Source organism: Leptodactylus fuscus, chromosome 7 (genome assembly GCF_031893055.1).
Source record: "Leptodactylus fuscus isolate aLepFus1 chromosome 7, aLepFus1.hap2, whole genome shotgun sequence".
In the NCBI taxonomy this organism is placed as follows: Eukaryota; Metazoa; Chordata; class Amphibia; order Anura; family Leptodactylidae; genus Leptodactylus; species Leptodactylus fuscus.
Window position 1 is genome coordinate 86,872,403 of NC_134271.1, and position 24,576 is coordinate 86,896,978.

General features: G+C 41.2%; 1 protein-coding gene across 1 annotated transcript; it reads left to right on the forward strand.

Annotated features, from left to right (window-relative positions):
* The first annotated feature begins 1,820 nt into the window (after positions 1-1,820).
* TUNAR (transmembrane neural differentiation associated intracellular calcium regulator) lies at positions 1,821-24,576 on the forward strand. The gene is made up of 2 exons (XM_075280678.1): positions 1,821-2,337; positions 23,973-24,576. Exons 1-2 carry the CDS (start codon positions 2,299-2,301, stop codon positions 24,156-24,158), a joined length of 225 nt encoding a protein of 74 aa, XP_075136779.1. The 5' UTR covers positions 1,821-2,298; the 3' UTR covers positions 24,159-24,576.

The following is a 24,576-nucleotide window of genomic DNA, read 5'->3' on the forward strand; positions in this document are numbered from 1 at the left end:
GTGACAGATTCGCCACCGCTGCGTGTCACTGTTGACGAGGCTTAATTGCTCTTTGGTGCTGTTTGATTAATATGTTTGGAACCATAAATTGTCTTGTTATATTCACTCTGGGGAAAATACAGGAAGAGAGTGATTCTCTTTAAAGTGGTAGGATGACAGTTCTATGAACACGAAATGCATTGTTCATTGTTACCCCTCTAAATTCCAGCAGAAAATGGGGTGCATTTGGTGGACAACTTACTTGATCACATGAACACATGGCTGTAAGCAGAGAAAGATAGCAGATAAACAAAGTGCTATGATCAGAGATTCTACAGGTTACAAATATGTTTGTTATATAGCTTTAGAGGGAAAAGTACTATGGATTGACAAAATACTTTTGTCTAAAGCTTATTTGGAAACCATAGAATCACCTCTACAAGGTACTGATTAGGTTTATAACCAATTTACCACTGACAGACTCCCTTTAATATACCACATATATAAGTTTTTTTTCCTGGTAGGGGGCCAATAAAACTCACTTCATAATAGGACCCCTAAAGGTTTTATGCACTACAGCAATAATACCCATTACACACATACAGGGGTGAACCTTAGCTCTCTACTGCCTCAGGCAAACTATAAAATGGTGTCCCCTCAAAAATACCCAATCCAACTTAGGTTGTGTGATGGGGGTCCCCTTGATTAAAATTGCAGGATACACCCCCATTTTCAGATCGAAAAATCCCCTTGGCCCCCACACAGTACACAACCCCCTTTTGTTTGACCATCACACAGTATATACAACCTCCTATTCTTGTCCCCCACCACACAGTATATTACCACCTTTCTCTGAACCCCTATTATATGACTCCCTTTTCCTGGACTCCATAAAGTGTATGACCCTCTTTTTCGGGCCCCGACACAGTATATGACCACCTTTTATGACCCCACAGTTTTTACCCCCTTTTTTGCCCCCCCCCTATAGTATATGATCCACCTTTTTTTATAGCCCCCACAAAGTATATAACCCCTCATTTTTCCCCCCAGTATATGATCCTCCTTTGTATGGTCCCCCCACATTATATGAAGCCTTTTTATGGATCCCACAGTATATCACTCCTTTTTGCCCCTCCACGGTATATGGTCCATTTTTATGGCCTCCTCATGGTATATGACTCCCTTTTTTTATTTTATGTCACTACTTATTGTATTATTCCAATAGGTAGCGGTTAATAATTTTCTCACCCATCTACACTCCAGGCCAACCTCTGCTGCTATCTCCAGGGTGCGCTGTACCTGACCCTGCATATAGTGTCCTAGTATTCTTCAGAATTGTGATGTAAGGGCTCCGTCAAGTAGAGGTGGCCTGGGCTGGAGCATGGATGGGTGATTAAAATATCGCCCTCTCCCTAATAAGTAGCCGCCGATTGAAAAAGAATGACGCTCCTTTTCTCCCCCATCCCCCCACTGTTTTGCCATGAGGCACCATCTGAGGCCATTGCCTCAGGTCGCCTCATGGAAGATGCACCTCTGTAGTAATATCACAGAAGCATAATCCTATGGATGTTTTATGTGGAAAAATTTACAGTATTTTTATATGGAATGTGATACTTGCGGAGCAACTTAGAATTTTATTTCCTAATATCAGAGAAGGCAGCTGAGATAAGAAACCTTAAAGCTGTGTATTAAGATACTAGTAACAAGCATGTGCTGCAACAGTGAAAGGGTTAGTGGAACACGAGGGGGGGGGTGTACTGGGATTCCCAGTGAGGGGAGGGAGGAGAAAAGGAGAGAAGCGCAGACTACTGCTATTGACTATTGCTTCTTAAAACCTTAGTTCAACACACATCTCTTGAGCCTCTCTTCTCATTGACAGACTCTGGTCTACAGACAAACAGATTTAACAGCTCAACAGCCTAGAAGTAGTCAGCACCAGACTAAGAACCTGGACCTATCAGACACCTTGGTTGAGTTTTTCTTTTGAAATTCTTTGCTGCCATATGGAGACAAGCTGATTGGAAATGAAGTGTGGATCCAGAAAAACACAAAGTTACATTGAAGTAAAGAGGAGAGGTCAATGAGCAGTTAACCTCAAGCTTTGCTTTCAGTCCCTTGCTGGCAATGTGATATATTGGAATATTGTACATTTTCTTGATGATGCCTCGTAAGGGTTGAGACACTGACCATGGAAAACTCTATTAGGCTCTGTCTTCTGGTCATACGAGAAAGCTGAGACAATCTAATGAGTAGAACAATCATGTCATCCTCTAACATTACGTCTCCTTGGACAAAAATGGGCGCCCTATTGCCAGCAGTATGCCCTGTGCTTCACCCCACATCTTGATGCTGTGCAGGGTAAGAATATATTACATGTTATAGTAACACCACCACATGGTTCTGACATCACACAAGGTGGAGAACTTCTAGAGAAACTCTTTGTCTTTGAGAATCCAGAAGTGTTCTGGTTTAGACTAAATACAGTAGGTTATACTGGTGAATCAGGTGCTACATGTGAGGGATGTAAGTTTGTTGAGTGCTAAAACTTTGAAGTATTGTTTAATAGTCATCATCACCATCATCCTCATCATCATTATCATCAACCTTACAAATGAATATTAGGACATTCCATGCTCATGTCTCTCTCCTTCATGCTTGTGGACTGTATACGTTCTGTTCTGTTATAGTACATTACTGTAGTGAATGGTGTACTGTAACAATGTTGCATAGAATTGTAGTATAAAGTGGGCAAGTGTAATTTTATATAAGCACAGTAACATCCATGACGTGTTTAGTTTGAGAAAGAAATGACTTACTGTTAAAGTGAATGAGTAACTTAGTTCTAGCCTCAAGAAAGGTATAAAATATATTGTAATATGTTTGTGCAGTCAAGTAAGGAATGTCATTTTCACGTGTTATATGGTTAACATTATGAAACTTCAGTTTGATAATAGAATTATTTTACATTTTATTTTACATTTTTTTCTCTCCTTCGACCCACCGCACCCTAATTATTGTGACAGTAATATTTTTATTGTTGTACCCTCTACCAGCACCATATTAAAGTTCAGTAGTCAGAACTCTAGCAGGTTAAGTTTACTATGACCCTACCGGGGGTTTTTTGCTGCTATTTTTCATATTATTATGTAAATATATTTTGCCCGTACAGTAGAATATAGAGATAAAAAATCGCACTAAAAAGTCAAATGAGTTAAAATTTGCGCAGAAATATTGGGGTGACCATAGCTTCAGATCTTATAATTTTGAGTGTCCCCATTTTCTGGTGCTGTATTAGCTATTGCTCTGATGCTGGCTTGATTAGTAAGTAGCAGTTAGTGATTTCCCAAGACGGAGATAGAAGCACATCAGACTGGTACCCAGATTTTTGGTCGCCTAGCAACAGCGTAGAAGATGTGAGACCCAGCAAAAGTGCCAATGTGGCAGAAGTGATTAAATGTCCCTCCCATGTATCAGCTGCAAATTTAATGTATCAAATTATTTCCAGCTCTTTTCTATATGCAAACTGAGATTTCCACTTTAGGAAGGAATCTTTCACTGAAAATAGCGTCTTCAGTCTCCTGGCAGAATTAACCCTTTAGGTCTCTTGGTTATTATACAGAAGAATTGCTGACTGATGACAAGTAAATTCCAGAATAATGCGCTCAGCAATAATTGCAGATAGCATTTTATAAATGAGTTTTTCTTGAATAGATGTTCTCTCTATATCTTCATTATGTAAACTTACAGACATAAAATATGACATAAAAGTGGGGAAGTAAATCACTTATTGCCTTAGTGTCAGAGGAGATGACGGTTTATATATATATATATATATATATATATATATATATATATATATATAATTAATTATTTTGACCCTTAGTTACATAATTACATATATCTACGTACACAGATACATGTGTGTTTTTATATATACAAAGGTATTCATACACACAAACACTTCCACATGCAAACATACATACAAATATATATGAATCCATAAATACACATTCGTGCATTAAACAAAACATATTTAAACACTCATGCACACAAACTATACAGACACTCATATACATACAGAAACCCATTCAATTCCACATGCATATATACAGTAATACACATATATACAGATACGTTTGCCTTTACACATACATAAACATATTAATATGCCATATGCATACATGCATGATACTCGTACAATTACATTTGCATATACATGGACACATATGCATTTGCATATACATACACACATACAAACAGACTGAACTGTCTATACAAATGCTCTCACCAACGTCAAGCTGCAATACATATGTAACATATAGACCTTTTCCTCTTCCTGCTTTGAGGGTGGAGCTAAAATAGAAATAGAATTGTTTAAGCTATTGGTTTGTCAGACCAGATAATGCAACAAGGATTTTCTAGATGGTGAAATGTTGTACATTATTTCTGGCATTATCCCTCAGATACCTTCCAAGCAACCCCTTTTATGTTTTTTGTAGGACTGCCAGATGAAAAAGAGGGAAGAGCTTATGCAGATGTATTCCAAAAATGTGTATCTCTGGGAGCTTTTGCGTGTATTCCTGAGCAGATCAGGGGGAGGCTTAAAATGTCCTACGCATGGTTTTGGAATGTTGAAAGGCAGGGCCGGATATACGGTCATAAGTAGAGATGGACGAACCTCTAAGGATTAGTTTTGGGTGACTCACATCCAAGATTTGTTTCGGACAATTGTGATACAAACCACACCTTAAAATGGCTTAAGCACCCACAGGGCTCCTAGGAACCTATCTATTCAATTTATAGCTCTCTAAGGCAAACACAGCTGAAGTTATGTCAAAGTGTATGTCTATAGAAAAATGAATAGTAAGCAGAGGATGCAAACTTCAGATTTAACTATACACTGCACTCGCTTTTTATCATTTAAAACGCTCCAAAAATTACCCTTTTGTTGGTGGATGGTGCTTGCCCATGATTGTAATTACACATGGGGGCTATATTGCAAAAAAAATAATACTGGTTTTGTAGAAAAATTTGCCTGTTTTGATGACTTATAAGTGCTACAGGCTTGCTGTTATTTGGAACACAAATTTGTGGCAGTGATCCACTTGAAAAGTGATGAAGAATTGGCTTTTCGAAAAAAAAAAAAGTTGCCAAAAATGATCCCTTTATTGGAGCAGAATACCGCACCAACATTGTGTTGGTATTGGAAGAAGCAATGGTAGGGTTCTTTGTTTAATTTTCTTTTTAATATTGCCAGCAGTGACAGTGGCACGTGGCACTGTCAGCAATAGAATTTAAGGAAAAATTTGGGGCGCCTGGCCTGCAAGCTGAAAAAGCATGAATATCTTCTGAAATGGAAAGGATTCTTCATTCTGACCCTGAAAACAACACTTAGGAAGCAGAAAAGAACCTGGATTATCTTGACAGTTACCTCTTTAAGGGATTGCAGCAAATGCCAAATAAAATAAGATAAAATAATCCTTTAATAGTCCCACAGTGGGGAAATTTCAGTATGTTACAGCAGCATAGTAATACAGATACAGGATAATGCACAGTAATATATTACGGAAGTAGACACACGTATGCTGAGAAGATAAGATATACTAGGAGTCCATAGCAGCTTAGGAACAGAAGAAAGAAAGAAGGAAGACTTCATAATCATACTCATAGTTTTCTGTTCAGAGGGATCTTCGCTTGGTCTGATGTAGATTATACAGCCTTATCGCAGTTGGAGGGAAAGACTTGCGATAGCGCTCCTTCTCACACTTGGGGTGAAGCAGACGGTCACTTACAGTGCTGCCAAGTGCCATCAAGGTCTCATACATGGGGTGGGATTTGTTCTCCCGCATGGAGCTCACCACGGACAGTATCCTTCTGTCACTCACCACCTGTACTGGGTCCGGGGGCTCCCCAGGACAGAGCTGGCCCTTCTGATCATCCTGTCAAGTCTATTTCTGTCCCTGGTTGATATACTGCTCCCCCAGCAGGCCATACCGAAAAATATGGCTGAAGCAACCACAGAGTTGTAAAAGGCCTTAAGAAGTGGCCCCTGGACTACGTAGGCCCTCAGCCTTCTGAGCAGGTAGAGCCTGCTGTGACCCTTTCTGTGCAGCGCCTCCAGGTGATCAGCCCAGTCTAGTTTATTATTGAGGAGCACACCCAGGTACTTATAGGTCTTGACTATCTCAATGCATGTCCATTAGATCTCCACCGGGAATGGAGCACTTCTCCTTTTACTAAACTCCACCATCTCCTTGGTCTTCCCAGCATTAATCCTGAGCTGGTTCTGCTGGCACCATTCAACAAAATCCTGGTTTAAGTCTCTGTATTCCCTATTATCACCATCAGTGATGAGGCCTATTATTGCAGAGTCATCGGAGTACTTCTGTAAGTAAAAGCTGGATGAGTTGTGCCTAAAGTCAGCAGTGTACAGTGTGAAGAGAAATGGGGCAAGAACTGTACCTTGTGGTGCCCCCGTACTACAGATCACAGTGTCAGACACACAGTCCCGGGCTCCCACATACTGAAGGCAGTTTGTGAGGTAGTCTAGTATCCAGTTGGACAGGTGATGGTCCACTCCACCAAGGTTCATGTTGGTGGTGTGGCAATTTACAAAATTTCTGGAAAAATTTTGGGGCAAACTATTAGCTCAGGCCTGGCAGCTGAAAAAAAATCTTCAAAAACTGATTATCCTGACTGAGGTAGAAACAGTTTTTCTTACTGGTCAGTTATCCACTCTATTTCCAGCAGTAATCATTCACCATATACTGCTGCTTAAATGGATGCTCCAGCATATGCAACACTACCACTCAATGTGTGCTTCACCTTAAAACCATAAAATGTGGGAGGGGTGAACTTGGGGGTGGAAAATGGTCCATTGTGGAGGAACTAGAGGAGGCAGATAGGTCCCACCTAGTGTTGAACCGGTACATGGCCTGCACCTATGAAGTCATGTCAGTAGTAGTACTAGAAAGCACTTGACCTTGCAAGGTTTTTGAACTGTGACACTAAAAACATTGACCCATTCTGACATGAGAGCTACCCATAAGTGCTGTTCCATTATTGATGATGGTGCGTACCTTTCCCTGCATGGACATTTACATGGCACACATGGCAATATCAAGCAGGGGCAACTTTTCTTGAGAAATAATGGCGGCTAGATATTCTCCATCGAGATGTACACTACCGTCAGTTGGCGAAATACAGTAACTTGGCCAGGTGGAATTTAAAGTTGTAGACCAGCCAGATGACTGGGTGCAGATTGCTGTTTACTGGACACACATTCCTTTATGGATGATGACTGACGTTGGCATGGAGGAGGAGAAGCAGATGGAGATAATAATGAATGCTATTGATTATCATCATGTGCTATGTGTGGATGTGGCCTGCCTACAAGGACGATCATGGGAAGAAGGAAAAGAATGATATTGCTTACTTGGTGGCACTGGCAATTGCATTTTGCGAAATGAATTGGTGACACCATTTCATGTGAGTATGCAGAGATCTGCACATGTGTCTGCACTACAATGGCTAATTAAATGCTTGTAGACTTTACACTTTGCCACCAATTTGTCATTTGGTAATGTACAAAAAAATGCCATATGAGAGATGACTACTAGAGATGAGCGAACAGTAAAATGTTTGAGGTTTGATGTTCGTTTCGAGTAGCCCCTCAATATTCGACTACTCGAATCGAATATCGAATCCTATTATAGTATATGGGGGGAAAATGCTTGTTTCAGGGGTAGGCAACATTCGATCAAAATATACTTACCAAGTCCATGAGTGAGGGTCGGGCTGGATCCTCCAAGAAGTCTTCTCCGTGCAGCGTCCCCATGGCATCTTCCGGCTCTGAATTCACTCTGCCAGGCATCGGGCCTGGGCAGAGCCGACTGCGCATGCCCGCACTACAGGCCTGATGCCTGGCAGAGTGAATTCAGAGCCGGAAGACACCGTGGGGAAGCTGCACGGAGAAGACTTCTAAAGGTAGGAGAAGAACCAGCGTTGATTGGCCGACTTTATAGCATTCGGCCAATCAATGCTGGTTCTGCATCAAACTTTTCCATTCGAATAGCGAGTGGTACTCGATCGAGTTCGAGTATTTCGAATACCGTAGTATTCGATCGAATACCTACTCGATCGAATACTACTCGATCGAATACTACTCGCTCATCTCTAATGACTACATGTAACCACTTCCATCAACATCAACAGCAGTGGAAATTTGGCTGCCCTTGCCGCCAACACCTGAACTTACCTTAGATCTTCTCCAGGCAGGTCTTTTGGATGTTGGGATTCCATGTCAGCTGCCACCACCTTCCTGTGATGTCACCCTGATCAGATTGAAAAGTTTTATGTGCAATAGAATTATTATCAGATTCAGTAATGTCATCCTCTTCCCCACTTTTTTGTGACTCATTGTGGCAGTGGAATTTCTCTATGTACTTGCAATAATTCCTAACAGATTCCACCACCAGTAGCACACCCCCTACCACTACTACTTCTACCAACACTTATGTCTTCCACTTTGACCTCATGTACATATAAAAACACTGGGAGTTCTCATCCAACTCCTCAAAAAGAGGAGGAAGACAAAAAAAAGACCTCTTTCAGCAGATGCCACATAACAGCTATAAAATGGGATCTCTGTAGGGTGCAATAATTCATATATGCACAGCAAAAAAAATCCTAAGAAACTATTTTAATATTTTTCCATATTAACAACACTCTGTTACACTGAATTTTTATCAGATTACCACAGACTAGACTGTATATTGAGTAAATCAAAAAAGCTTAAATATTAAAGTTTTTTCAGGTTAGTGCAGGCTAGATTGTATATTGGGTGAACTCAACACAATAATTTTTATAAATTTTAGCTCAAATGCAGGACTGCATTTCAACAGTCATGCCAATTGTAAAAGGACACCTACAAAGAGCACAAGAGGCCCAAAGCAGAATTTATAATCGTTCTGCCAGAGTCCGAGAGTTTAACCCAGGGGACAGAGTCCTTATTTTGGTGCCTACTGTGGAGAGCAAGTTCTTAGTGAAATGGCAAGGCCCATATGAAATTCTGGAAAAAGTAGGGCCAGTCAACTATAAGGTTCACCAACCAGGGAAAAGGAAGCCTTTTCAAATCTACCATGTGAATTTGATTAAGCCCTGGAACCAGAGGGAATCCTTGGTGGCCTCAAATACAGAGGTGGGTGATTCGTTGCCACCAATACCTCCAGTCCGTGTGAATGAGTGCCCTAACAACAAGAGGCAAGAGAGTTCCTGCAGAAAAATAGACGCAAGTTCTCTGGCCTGCCTGACCTACAGAATAACAGAGGCATGTAGGGAGGTAGTGTCAGCTGAGGTTAAACATATGCTGGAGTTAGGTGTAATTGATGAATCCAAAAGTGAGTGGTCTAACCCAATTGTATTGATACCAAAGCTCAATGGTACTTGGCGTTTCTGCAATGATTTTAGAAAATTGAATGAGATTTCCAAGTTTGACGCTTATCCCATGCCCAGGGTTGATGAGTTTATTGAGACGTTGAGTAATGCCAGGTACATAACCATACTGGACCTGACAAAAAGTTACTGGCAAATACCTTTGTCTAAAGGTACCTTTGTCGGGAAGATCTGTTCCAGTACAGGGCTATGCCATTTGGTTTGCATGGAGCTCCTGCTACCTTTCAGAAGTTGATGGACCAGATTTTGCGGCCACATCATGACGACGCAGCAGCTTACCTGGACGATGTGGTCATTCATAGCCCAGACTGGGGAAGTCACCTCTGTAAGGTGCAGGCAGTACTGGACTCCATAAGTGAGGCAGGCCTGTATGCACTGTGTATTGTGTGACCAGAGTTGAACATAAAAAAGACAAATAAGAGGCCTTTTTTCAGATTAGAACAGGCTAGACAGTATATTGGGGTAACAGTAATTTTTTTTTTTTTTTAGATTTGCACAGGTGGATTCAGCGCTTTGCTATTAGAAGAGCAGTTGATATGTATTTAATTAATTTTAGCGCTTTCTCAAAAAAGTCCTTAACAAAAGATTTTCGAAAGAATTAGATTATTGACAATGAAAGAGTTAACTGTCCTGTTTGTGTGTCTGTAATTCTGTTTTATGGAAGCAATGCAGCAGTCTCATACTCGAACAGCACACAACTATGCTCTCAATTATATCTATTGATTTATATCACTAATATGACTGTGTAATTGCTTGAATTTGACTAAATTCTCCAATTCTATTTCTTGCAACCTTTTAGAGCTGTGCTCTGTATGATGCATTGAAATGAATAACAGATCTGTCACTATCTCCACTTTTACCTCATCTAGCTTGTGATGACAAATGCAGCAACTTATACGTGGCTTACAAAAGTATTCATACCCCTTGAACTTTTTCACATTTTGTCACCTTACAACCACAAACTTAAAGGGGTATTCCCACCTCGCATACTCACCAGTCTTCACTGCTGTAAAATCTTCTTTCTTCATGGTTTCTTGCATCATTTGGTGGGCAGGGTTTCCGCCCACCCATATTGGACTATGAAGTACAGGCAGCACCAACTCCATTCTGTGTTACATACAGAGACTGCCTGTCTCTGCCATAATGAACACAATTGAATTAGCTAGCCTGATAACTGGGAGAACAGAAGAAATGAAAGCAGCTCCTCTCCTCTATCTGATAGCAGGAAGCTAGGTCACGTGGTGTAGACACAGGAATAGCTAGATACACAGGCTCGCTCCCGTGCACTTAGCCCCTCCTCCCTCCCCCCCCTGAGAGCAGGCAGATACATCACTTGACTTTTGATCAGATAAGTCAAGGGCTGTGTCAACAATGAATTGAATAAAGTAAGATAGTGGACAAACAAAGCAGTTTTGCTGAAGCAGTATATTTAGGAAAAGTCTTACATCCACATTAACAAGCAGTATAGATAGGATCCTTGTGATGGGACAACCCCTTTAAATGTATTTTATTGAGATTTTAAGTGTAGACCAAGACAACGTAGTAGATAATTGTGAAGTGGAATGAAAATGATACATCGTTTCCAAAATGTAATCAAATAAAAATCTGAAAAGTGTGACATGCCAAAGGATTCAGCCCCCTGTAATCCTAACTAAAATCTAGACCAAAATATATAGAATTACCAAGCGTGGCCGCGCTAATTAAAAATTAGGTACATATGAGAATTCACATATAAGTCCTTGTGGACTCCAGAAATAGGTCAACTTGTCTCACGCCTTTTTGGTACGTAATCAAGCTATGTATTCCGAAAAAGCGTCTATGGCTTTACGACTCATAGGTCAAAAGAAATCACAGGACAGTGATTGAGGGATATACCCCCCCAAAACACCAAAAGCGTGCTCCCTTCAGTAAAGATAAGTTCTGGTATGCTGATGTATCAAAATAAAAAGGATTTATTTAAGATGACACGTTTCGGGGTTCTCTGGTACCTCACACGTACCACCCCTTCATCAGATCTGATACCAGAAGAAATCAGATGGATCACTGCGTCTCACGTCTCAGCTGCTCAGTCTGTTACCCTCGTAGTTATGCCTAAGTATTCTGTACACAGACACAACATGGTTAAATAAAATTCAAAAGCACATAGGTTGGTGAAGTCTACAAAACTAATGAATATATTTATTAATATAGTTAGTAAGTAGTAGTGGTACTGTGTATTAGCAGTATTTTAATGATATTATTATTATTATTATTATTATTATTATTATTATTATTATTATTATTAGTAGTAGTAGTAGTAGTAGTAGTAGTAGTAGTAGTAGTACAGAAAACCATAAGGGGATGCAAGGAGGTTGAGAGCAGTAGTAGTTGCAGTGGTCACAGTGGCAAATATCTCCACCAGATCCTCCAGCTTTCCTCCTAGGCTTGTGCAGTGCTCAGGGGACTGATGGTATTATAGTAGTAGAACAATAAAATGTAGCCAGCTGATCCAGATGTATGAAAAGTCCGCGATAAATAAAATATAACTTTTATTTTAAATAAAATAAAACAAGTTACATAGTAACTTTGGTGTCATATCTCTGTACAAAAAAGCTACGCGTTTTGGGACGCTAGTCCCTTCCTCATGGCTCAAACATGTAACACCAAACTGATCTTTTAAACCCATTACATCGAGATAACTCCACCTCCCGCCCAATCTATTAACCCTTACATTGTAAGCACACACAAACATTAGAATCAACAATGCATATATAACAACTCCGTATATATAACTCAATGTGTGTACAGTAAATATCCATTACAGGGCGATACATAACCATTAACAATAATATATATACCAATATAATTACCGCGGACCATATGTATGAAACTCTCAATTTGAATGTAAACCTGTCTGCTGGCCCTACTACTCATGCACCAATCTTAAATACTAAACTGCAAGACAAATCCTACAAACTAAAGAAAAAAAGCAAAAGAAAAAGATTAGAAACCGTCCTACTCACCCTCCCCAAAGAAATATACTGTTGAACCTGTATATAATCCTCGCACTCTCATGTTGTTTCCCTATAGTGCGACCGACTTCCTGATACACCTGGTAACCATGGTATCCTATTTCTCCGGTCACATGACCTCCCCGGTCACGTGACTAGGAAACGTCACATGATCGGAGGATAATGCACAGCCAAGGTATAACCAAGCCCCCAGGAAAAATACACTCATTCCACCACTGAAAAAGAGAGAGATATATATGTAAGTGAAATTCTCTATCTCATAATCCACAAGTTCCTATCTACTTATAAGGAATTCAATAAATATAAGCTAGATCAGACCTTAAATTAAGACCAGACGGCCATCTAGTCTTCAATTTCCTTATCCAAAAGGCTTCTCGAAGGAGAACCTTTTTTCTCCAATCTCCTCCACGAAGAGGTTTTTTTACTTGTTCTATTGCACAGAACCTCAAACTAGATACATTGCCCTGATGTTGAAAGAAAAAATGTTGAGATACAGCTGAAGTTTTGTCATGTTCTTTACTACTCCCCGCAATGTGCTCTGCAATCCTCACCTTGACCGCCCTAATCGTACACCCAACATATTTTAACTTACACGCAATACACTCTATTACGTAAACCACGTGATCCGTGTTACAATTTAGAAAAGATAAGATGGAAAATTCATGGATATTATCCGAACTACAGAATGTAATAGTCTTATTAACATACCGGCAAACTGCACACCGTGGTAAACCACACTTAAAAAAACCTTTGTAGTTTAGCCAGGTGGACTTATTTTTATCTCTACTAGAGTATAAACTGGGGGACAGTTGACTACCCAAGGAAGACCCTCTCTTGGCTACTATTTGAATTCCCTCTTTCAATATTATGCGTGTTATTGGATCCTGCAAAAGAATCGGCATATTTTTGAGTATGATTGTTTTTATCTGATTAAATTGTCTCGAATAAGGAGTTGAAAAAACCAACTTACGATCCGATTCTATAGAGCTTCTGCCCCTATTGTTTCTCAACAGAGATGTCCGCGTTTTATTATCCACTATTCTTCCAGCTCTTTCAAGGCTCCAATTAGGATAACCACGGTCACGCAGCCTACCAAGAGTAATTGTTTTTTGATTTTGAAAATCTGTATCATCAGAACACGCTTGACGCGTGCGTAATAATTCTCCAAGAGGAACTGACTTTAGAGTGTGCTTAGGATGTAGACTGCTAGCTAGTAGCACATTATTCCCTGATGTGGGTTTACGATAGATGCTAGTTATGACTGTACCTCGTTCAATGTCTGAATAAAGGTCAATATCTAAAAAGGAAATCTTAGTGGCATTTTGTGCATAGGTGAATTTTAAATTCAAACTATTATGATTTAAATAACTCATAAAGTCGGGAATCAAGTTGGTGTCACCCTCCCATACAAACAATAAATCATCTATATATCGACCATACCACACGACGTTGCTGAAGCAGGGATTCCTCATGAAAAAACAAAATCTTCCTCCCACCATGCTAAAAATAAATTTGCTATAGATGGAGAAAAGGGGGCCCCCATAGGAGCCCCCGTAACCTGTAAATAATATTTCCCATCAAAACTAAAAAAATTGTGTTGGAGTAAAAAATAATGTAACTTCCAAAATATATTCACATAACTGTAAAGAAAATTTACTGTATTTGGATAAATGATATTCTAAAGCTACGACAGCAACGTCGTGTGGTATGCTCGAATAAAGCTGCTCAACATCGGCCGTGATCCATACATAATTAGGCTTCCATTCAAAATTATCAAAAACCTGCAAAACTGCTTTTGAATCACGTAAAAAACTGGGTGTCCGCCAAACCAAAGGTTTAAGTAAATCGTCCAGCCCAAGCACACAAGGCTTCATTGACACTCCCAATACCAGCCACAATGGGGCGTAATGGTGGTGGTATACGCCCCTTATGTGTTTTCGGGAGGCCATGAAAAATGGCCATGATAGGATAATTGGGTATCAAATGTTTTGCCTGCTCTGAAGAAAATATTCCCAGGGAAACCCCTTTGCCCACAAGAGATTCCAATTTTTTATATACCTGATGCGTTGGATCACAATCAAGTAGCTTGTAAGTAGTGTCATCCTCCAATATATCCAAACATCCCCTCAAATAATCCAAACTATCCATAACTACCACCTTCCCATCTTTATCCGATTGTTTAATCACAATATCTTTCCGATTTTTTAAACTTTTTAATACCTGCTGTTCTTGTTTGGAAAGATTGTCCGAATGATTACCATAATGAACTTTATCCCCCAAAAGCTCGAGGTCCGCCTCCACGGCCTGCTGAAACAGGCCATAGACCGAAGCTCGAGACTTCAGGGGATAGAAACCAGGATTGGTATAATTAACTCCTATCCTGTGGATAGAGTGGTCATTGAAAGGAACACTCTCATTCTCAAGATCATTTAAATATATCAAAGACACCTGTTCTTTAAACGAAAGAGACACATTATCCAATACATCACACATATTATCATCCACAACATTACCCTGTACATCTACAATAGTATTGGACTGTAAATTATTACTAATGTCCTCACTGTAAAAATGTCTTTTGACAGTTAAAGTCCTTATAAATCGATTGACATCTAATATTGTAGAAAAGACGTCAAAATCCTGCGAGGGGACAAATTTAAGTCCTTTAGCCAGTACAGATGATTCCTCCGGCAACAAAGGTGAGGATGACAAATTCAAAACCGCACTGTCAGAAGATCTTAACTCCCCTGGTTCTGATTCACAGACCTGTTGGCCCGTGTATAATAACGATTATAATAACGTATTATAGTAGTGGTAGTATTTCCTCTGGGGCACATTCTAATGTTTGAAAGCCTACCTGACCCTGATGGTGGTTGGAATAGTCATGATGGCAGTGGAAGAATAATACTCAGGAGAAAAGGTAGAATAGGATAAATTCACTAGCTCTCACAGCATCCTGATATTAGAGGTACAGTTCTTACCGAGCATGCACTGAGGGGTGGGGCTAAACCCGGTTGATGGTACGCCTGTTGACAGTCTTTGTCTCGCTTGCTGGGATAGTCTTCCACTTTACTAGACTGCTATACTCTCAAATCCACCACTTATCTACATTTCCTTAGCTGTGGGGTATAGATTCTCAGGTTTGACCTGCCTCTTCTTGTGTCTACTACACATATGGTTATAGCTATAACGTAATGTATCTTTTTGTCTGTACTTGATCCCTACAAATTGTACATTGCTGCGAAATATGTTGGCGCTATATAAATAAAATGTATTATTATTATTATTATTATAAGGCGCAAAACTTTATCTCCAAATGCTAATCTTTCATGCTTTCATTTCCACAAGGTGAATAGGGATAATTCCTATTTCTGGATTGCAGAACAAAGCACAAGTGTCTGAGCTGTTTTTCTTCCAGCCTGACTAGGGTTCTGGCTCAGTCTCCTGCCTCTGCCCTCCTCACTCTCCTAGCTGGGGGAGCTAACGCCCTACTTCCACTTCTCAACTAAAGGAAAAGGACTGACTGGGAAGAGTTCTTTATTCCCTCTACACCAAACTGGCATAGGGAGAAGGTATTGGGGGACACATGTGGCGCATGGCCCTTTCTTGTGCCAAACTTGCACCTCAGGCCCCGATCTGCCCCTTGCTGGACATATTCTGTGAATGTGGGTGTTTTGGGGCAGGGATCAGGTAGACTGAGGCGGGGACTTGGTTTGGCTGTTTTATTAAAACTCACAGCAGTTTACTAGAGTGAGTTTGAGTGAAAATGTATGTCCCTTCAGATACTGTCCTTGCTCGATTCAAACTCAAGACTGCAGCACTGAAATGCAGCCATACCAACCACTGAGCCACTATCTTGCCCGCACATTATCTTTCACTAGACTACACTAGACTTTCTGTTGCAATTATATCTACGGCAAAGCCGCCGGCGATTTGCGTTCTTTTCCGCTGCGGGCAAATCGCAGTGTTTACATCCCGTGGGGCCCCGGCCTAACTTAGGAATTTTCCTAAGAAGAACCTCTTCAATAATTTTTCCTCTCCTGGGTCAGAGGAGTGACAGATAGAATATCTTGAAGTCACCAATATTAATCTTAGGGTCCAGGTATAACAGTCTGTAAATGGATACATACAATTTTACCACTGACTAAATTATGCAGTCTACCATAGACTGACCCCAGAATAACTAGCCACATTGCCCTGGTGCACATCTTAAGGAGCTTATCTGAGGAGTATTAATGTAATTACCTGGTGCTGGGACATGGGTGGAGGAGGCAGAATGACCCAGGGGGACTGAACGCAGCCTTGGATCATCATCAGCCTCTCCCTAGACAATCCCTTTAACTCAATGCATAACCTTGAGTGATACTGACATAGTATGAAAACGCTCTCCTCTTCTTCTTGAATTTCCTTACATCTTCTTGAATTTTCCTTTTCTTACTCCTCATTTATGTCCACTTCTCCTATTGTTGTAACTGTTCTTCTGTTTTTATATCCTCTTGTTCTTCTTTTTTCCTTCATGTCCCCTTTTTTCAAGGCAATGTATGTGTCACGGGATGGTTAGAGTCTATACTATAGGCAATGTGTAATATATATTTCATGTGGAATGTATTCTCTAACCTGTTATATACATCAATGTGTAGTTGGCTGATTAGGGTCTAGTGTGTTAGCACATTGTATGCAAATACCCCTAACTAGTGAGGACCAGTGAGGACAATGGGTGGAGATAATCTGATCAGTGTCTCCAAGAAGATGTTGGACGGTGCATTGTCCATAGTAGACAGGGAGTCTGCTGTCCTTGGTATAGGTGAGGGGGGAAGGATCTGTGACTCAGCCCTTCCCACCCACAGATATAGGTGTAACAGTCGTAGTATATAGTTGTAGCTAGCAGTTAGTATGAGTTAGCCGGCCTGTGCACAGCTCTGCAGAGAGCCAGGATTTAGTTACAGGACTAAGGAACCAAAGCTATCATTGGATTGTGACTTCTGTGGACTTATTGTTATTACGGTTGATGTGACCGCCGCCGGCTACTAACTTTGTGGATTACAATAAATTGCTGTTGTCTCCCGACCTCTTGCGTCCGTGTTGATTCAAAAGACCATCCGGAGGAAGACGTATACCTTTGCTCCGTGACAACTGGTGGCAGCAGTGGGATCAACAGCGGACAGCGAGATGGACTACAGCAGCTCAGCGATTAATGGAGCCACAACCTCAGAATACAGGAACTGGACTATGGCAAGTCTACAAGTAAGGGCCCGGAACTAAACCTGAGTTACCAGGAAAGAACAAAAGATCAACTGATCGAGGCACTGGAGGAGATGACCCTGCAAAGCGACCATGAGGAGGGCTGCCCCCAGGAGACAGTAGAGATACGGGAGTGGCAGGTACAGACCCAAAAGAGCAGATGGGTTGTTTTGTATGAAGAGGAATTGGCAGTGCTGGGGCTAGGAGCAACTGCAGAGCAAAGGAGTAGAGCATTACAGAGGGCTCAGGAAACGGAGAAGGAGGAACAGAGAATGGCGCACGAAAAGGAAAGAATGGCGCATGAAATGCGAATGGCTGAGATAACTACGCGGAATTATAATCAAACGTCGACCCCCAGCCCAACAGTGAGAGAACCACCATATGTCTCCCATAAACACTTCAAGACCTTTGATGAAGCGGCTGGGGATGTTGATGGATATTTTCAGGACTTCGAACACCAGTGCCACCTGATGGAAGTCCCAGAGAAGGATTGGGTCCGGTATCTGGTGGGGCACCTACGAGATGGGGCTGCGGAAGCTCTCAGAGCCATGGACCCTAGTGATCAGCGGGACTATGAGGCCATTAAAAGAGCGGTGCAGAAGTATTATGCAGTCACTCCAGAGACCTACCGAGTTCAGTTCCGCTCTTTGTCTTACAATGGGGGAAGCTCCTTCCACATGTTCGCCCACAAGTTGAAGCAAGCATGCAAGCGCTGGCTAGAAGGAGAGGAGGCTGTCACAGTCGATAAGATCCTCCAAGTCATACTTAAAGAACAGTTCTTTTCCCAGTGCCCCACTGAGATCCGTGAGTGGGTGCTGGAACGGAACCCAGCCACAGTGGAGCAAGCTGCTTCCCTTGCAGATGAGGGCCTGACCATCAAGCCACAGTGGAAGAGGTTGTTTGCAGAGGAGCGGAAAACTACCACAGTCCGCCAGACACCCTTCATCCAGCCACCCACCTTTCGTGCCCGGCCTCAGGATTACAATTCCCCCTCTACCCCTGCCCCAGCCCATCGGCCTCCAGCTATGAACAACCCTGTCCCTAGACAACGACCTACTGGAAGAATGCTAGAGCGCAGATGTTTTGGGTGCGGGCGGCCTGGACATTTGCAAGCTAGTTGCCCTGCTAACATGGGGGCACGGGCCACCGTGGCATCCCGGCCTATTCACTACCTGGAAACCACCCCTAGGACAGAAAGTTTGGCCCCATTTTCAGATGACTCCATGAATGACCCATCTGTTCCACCTCCAGGGGTCTATGGGATTCAGCCTTCCGCCACACATCCCGCAAACCTTCAGCGGAAGCACTTGCAGGAGGTCCTACTGGATGGCCGAACAGTTGTTGGATTCCGGGACTCGGGAGGTTTCCTAACGGTAGCGGACCCCCGAGTTGTGCGACCCGAGGCCCTAGAGGAGGGCCCTGGCATTTCTATCAAGTTGGCAGGGGGTACTCAGAGACGTATTCCTAAAGCTACCGTGGAACTCGACTATGGTTATGGACCAAAACGATGCACAATTGGTGTGATGAGCGGGCTGCCGGCCGATGTTCTGTTAGGCAACGATGTTGGAAATCTACAGTGCCACTTTGTGGGAGCAGTGACCCGAAGCCAAGCTCAGAGAGAAGCCAACATGGATCCACCGGATTTTCTGCCAGATGCCAGCCCTTCAACCCTACAACTTTACCATTCAGTACCGCCGAGGGAACCAACACCAGAACGCAGATGGGTTATCCCGGCAGGAGGACATATGAGCTATAGAGACTGATGTGCATTCCCCAATTTACCTGTGTAGGCCAATTGTGTCATGCACATGTTTTGAGAGGGGGAGGGGTTGTCACGGGATGGTTAGAGTCTATACTATAGGCAATGTGTAATATATATTTCATGTGGAATGTATTCTCTAACCTGTTATATACATCAATGTGTAGTTGGCTGATTAGGGTCTAGTGTGTTAGCACATTGTATGCAAATACCCCTAACTAGTGAGGACCAGTGAGGACAATGGGTGGAGATAATCTGATCAGTGTCTCCAAGAAGATGTTGGACGGTGCATTGTCCATAGTAGACAGGGAGTCTGCTGTCCTTGGTATAGGTGAGGGGGGAAGGATCTGTGACTCAGCCCTTCCCACCCACAGATATAGGTGTAACAGTCGTAGTATATAGTTGTAGCTAGCAGTTAGTATGAGTTAGCCGGCCTGTGCACAGCTCTGCAGAGAGCCAGGATTTAGTTACAGGACTAAGGAACCAAAGCTATCATTGGATTGTGACTTCTGTGGACTTATTGTTATTACGGTTGATGTGACCGCCGCCGGCTACTAACTTTGTGGATTACAATAAATTGCTGTTGTCTCCCGACCTCTTGCGTCCGTGTTGATTCAAAAGACCATCCGGAGGAAGACGTATACCTTTGCTCCGTGACAGTATGGTTCTCCCTCTTGATGCTATTTGTTTTCTCATTGTTTTCTTCCTCATTTTTACAGACTCATTTTGATACATGCTTAGAGCACATTAGTTATCAGGACATTGTAGACTAAAGCCCCACGTTGCGAAAATGCAGATTTTTTTGTTGCAGATTTTGCTGCGGTTATTTGAGCCAAAGCCAATAATGGCTGCAAAAGGAATGGGAAATATATAGGAGGCTCTTATACTTCTCCCTTATGCTCCATCCACTCCTGGATTTGGGCTCAAAATCAGCAGCAAAATCTGCAACAAAAAACTGCCTTAGGCCAGGGCCCCACGGGATGGAAACACCGCGTTTTACAGTATCAGCAAAGTGGATGCCCAAAGTGGAATCCCATGCCCACTTTGTGGCACGGTTTTGGAAATCGCAGCATGTCAATTATACCTATGGAAACGCTGGTGGTTTCCTCATAGGTATAACTCTAACAGAAAGTTCTTGGAGGAAAACTCAGTGAACTTTCTATTTAAAGCGCTGCGGGAAGAACCGTGATGCATTGCCACTGCGGTTTTTCATGCAGTGCTTTTTTGCTGCGAGACATCCCATGGGGCCTTATCCTTAAAGTCAGTTCTGTCTTTTTCATGTTGACTTCTTTGTATGAACTTTTTACTAAATTTTCACATGGGCATATCTGACATTTGGGACAACTGGACTTTGTCAGTCTTTTTCCACTTTTTCACATATGGTACCTGGGGACTGGATTATGGTTTCAGCAATTTTTGTAACTTTTAGAAAAATTGATGAATGTACTAAATAAACAAATGCTGTTGGGGATAAAACAGGTGAATAGGAAATATCTGAAGTCCTTTGTTCCTTCTTAACCCTAGTTGATGTTGTTCTTGTATACCTTACTCTTGTTGCCTGGTGCTTTGCCTCTATAAATGCTTCTGTAAAGCACTGCAGAATATTCTGGCACTATATAAGTAAGCAGAGTAAGTAAATAAGTTATTGTTTCCTTCGCCTCTTACTTTAGTTGTTTATTCTATCTTCATTCTAATGTATCTTCCTGATATAATTCTTCTTGCTTCTTCTATGTTTCTTATTGTCCTTGTTTTCCCTCATGTTAATCTTAGTCTTTTATTCTTCTTTCCCTGTTTTGTTTCAGATATTTTGCTGTTTCTTTTTGTTCTTCTGGTTCGTTCTTCATCATACAGTTTTTTTCTCTTGATTTTCTCTCTATTGAAGTTGTTTGCCTGCATCTTGCTCTTGGTGTTGATGTTCTATGTTATCTTTCTTTTTCTGCCTCTGACTCTTTTGATATTCCCCCTTTCTTGTAATGAATCTTCTTGTTATCGTTTTTCTTCACCCCTCTTGTTCTAGTTGATGTTATTTTTCTTTTTCTCATGTTGATAGTCTCCTTCTTTAGCTTTTGTTATCTGATTGTTACTTTTTGCTCCGTCTGCTTGTTCTTCTTCCTCGTATAGTCATTCCTCTTGTTTTTCTTCATGTTCTGAATATTACTCTTGGGGCAGCAGTGTCTTTCTCTAGTTTGGTCTTTTTCATTCTTCTACAGATGCTTTTCCCCATTGTTCTCTTTCCTGTTATTTTACTTTTCTTTCGTTTTCCTTTTGTTTTGTCAGTTTTCCATTGTTATATTAGTGATAATAGTGAACATATGACTGCCTTATTGGTATCTTCTCGAGATTTTCTTCTCCTTATAGTCTCATGTATTCTCTATACCTAAAAGTGAATAAAGAATTGCAACATAAATATGACTTACCTATTCCAGATTACTTCATGCAAATCACAAACACAATGTAACAGTAGAAGAAGTTTTCACAGATCATTTCACTTTCTTACATTAACCCCAGTGAGAGATAATAAGGTTCATTTCTCAAGACTTCATGTATAAAGAGTAAAAGAAATGATTAGAGCGCCGGCGATTATAGATTATGGAAGCCGACTGAACAAGGTTCTTTTTTTCCAGTTAAAGTGATATTTTGTGCGCAGCCAGTGACCCTTGAAGAGATATAGATAGGTTTTATCTTCTCTATAAAGCCACAGCCATGAGTCATAAGAGGCAAGGTCACCTGCAGCATCGTGAAAGTATCAGACAGGTTTGTAGCTGGAGTCATAACATTAGGGAACAGTGATAACTTAATGGAATAAGATTTGTATGGAATGGCAGCTGGAGCAGACAGAGAGCCTTGTAAAATTGTCTACACAGAACTTTTTGATAAATGTTTGAATACATCTTTTAACAACTTAAGACATTGTTCAGGGAATGTGACGGGGCTTTAACTCTGTGCAGAAACATGTAACAATAGAGAGATATGAAAGCTAGATATGAAATAGATGGACAGATATGAGGAAATGCGACTAGCTGTTCTTAATTCCTTCACATTTCCTGCTTGTCAATGAATGGTAGGACATATATATGACCCGAGCTGCGGCCGCAGAATTGCTGGACAATGTGAATAACACAATTCACACTCTAATTCTCCTAAATGATATGTAACACATGTGACAGCTGAGATTTGTAGCAGGAGCTTCTGTTTGTTGTTTTTCGCTTCTGGGCAACTCAAGAAAGATTCCAGTGAAATGTTATCAGCCACAGCAGAGAAATTGCATCTGAAACTCACAGCAAGCACAGGCACAGATCTGAAGAAACATGAAGAGCTGATGATCCAATGTACAGGCACAATATATGAAATACAATTACTATCATAGGACCAATAGAGAGCAAAGTACAGAGCACCAACCAGGGCTGAACAATAAACCATCCCATATTGTTACATAGGTATAGGAAATCCATCTGCGTTTCTGTAGGTACAATTGACATGCTGTGAATTCCAAAACTACAACAGTTATAGAAATCACAGCGTGTCCACTGCATGTTCACTTTGCTCTGTCTTTAAGCTAGAAAATGAAATCTATGCCCTGTTCTGAGCAATGCCACTTTTTGCGCCATTTTCTGGGCTAATCAGTACATTGGAATAGTCCTGACCAAGCCCCTCCTCATTAGCTCCACCCACTTGTTTCACCACTTTTGAAAGTGAATAAAAAAAGTTGGGAATTATAATCCAGATTTTGTTGCAAATGCAAAAAAAAATTCCATTTAGAGCACTTAAAACTGTTGTTCAGAGACAGGACTGTATATCTCCCAAGTATCTTCAATTCAGTTGGAAAGTCTCAGATTATAGGTGCTTTCCTAGGAGATGCTGATACGTCTTCATTTCAATTCTATTTGCATCCTCAAGATACATAGTTGAATAAAATGATAAAGTACGGAACTGTCATTGCCTTGCCTTTCTCTCTCTATAGTTGTTATTAGTCTCCTGGACACAGGCATGCATGATGTAGGGAGGTGTCTACATTGTGTCTGCTGCTCAAAGCTGCTGGAGCTTTTCTTTATTGTGTCGGGAAACATGGAGTTAGAATATATTGTGTGGGTCACATGGCAGTATTACACTCTATGTAGGCACTAAAGGGGCATTATTTTGTGTAAAGAGACTAAGTAGGGGATTATACTGTGTGGGGGCACTTGTGGAACATTATACTGTGTGGGGTTCATAGGGACCATTATACTGTGTTGGAAACACTAAAGCAAAGTTATACTGTGTGCAGGCACTAAGGGGCACATTTTACTTTGTGGGGGCACTATACTCTGTAGTGGCACCATGGGAGGCTTATACTAAAAGGGTCATTAAACTATGTGAAGCACTTAGGAGGTTACATCACTGTATGTTATACAACGCAAGACACTATTACACTAGGGGGGCTCAAAAGCACTTGGGACACTTTTGTGCAGGCAGTGTGGTTGGTAATAATCATATATCCAGATATGTGTGGAGTCTTGCTAAGATCTAATATCCTATCTTTCTGAATTTAGGTAAGACAAGGAAGAGGCACATTGGAATTCATGACCAAGATGGTAATCACTGGTGGCAATGAAGACGACAGAGGAAGTCAAGAAAAGGAGAGCAAAGAGGAGACAATTCTGGCAATGCTGGGGATCATAGGGACCATCCTCAACCTGATTGTCATTATATTTGTCTACATTTATACTACTTTATAAAGATACCAATGAATGAAATGAAGCCGGCACTTTAAGATGTCCCGGCCTAAGATGAAGCACAAGCAAAGCAAATTTCTTTGCAACAAAACAAACTGCAAACTTTTTCACTGGCACTGGAAACCATACCCCAGGAACCTGCTGTATATATCCTTACTACACATGATCGATGGGAAATGAGCTTTGTGGGGATGGAACCTTTCACTGTGCAATGGTCATGTGTCTTTTTTCATATTTCTCAGATGAGCACACGGACGGAGACTGAGCCACTTCATGAAATTCTGACACAAATTTTTCTCTCTTTCTTGAATTTCCTCCTGTTGATATGAATGTTTTTATCTGTTCTTTAAGTGCAATACTTTCTAGCATGTACCAAATATATTTGGGGTTTATTATAAATTAAAATAACTTTCCTTTCCAA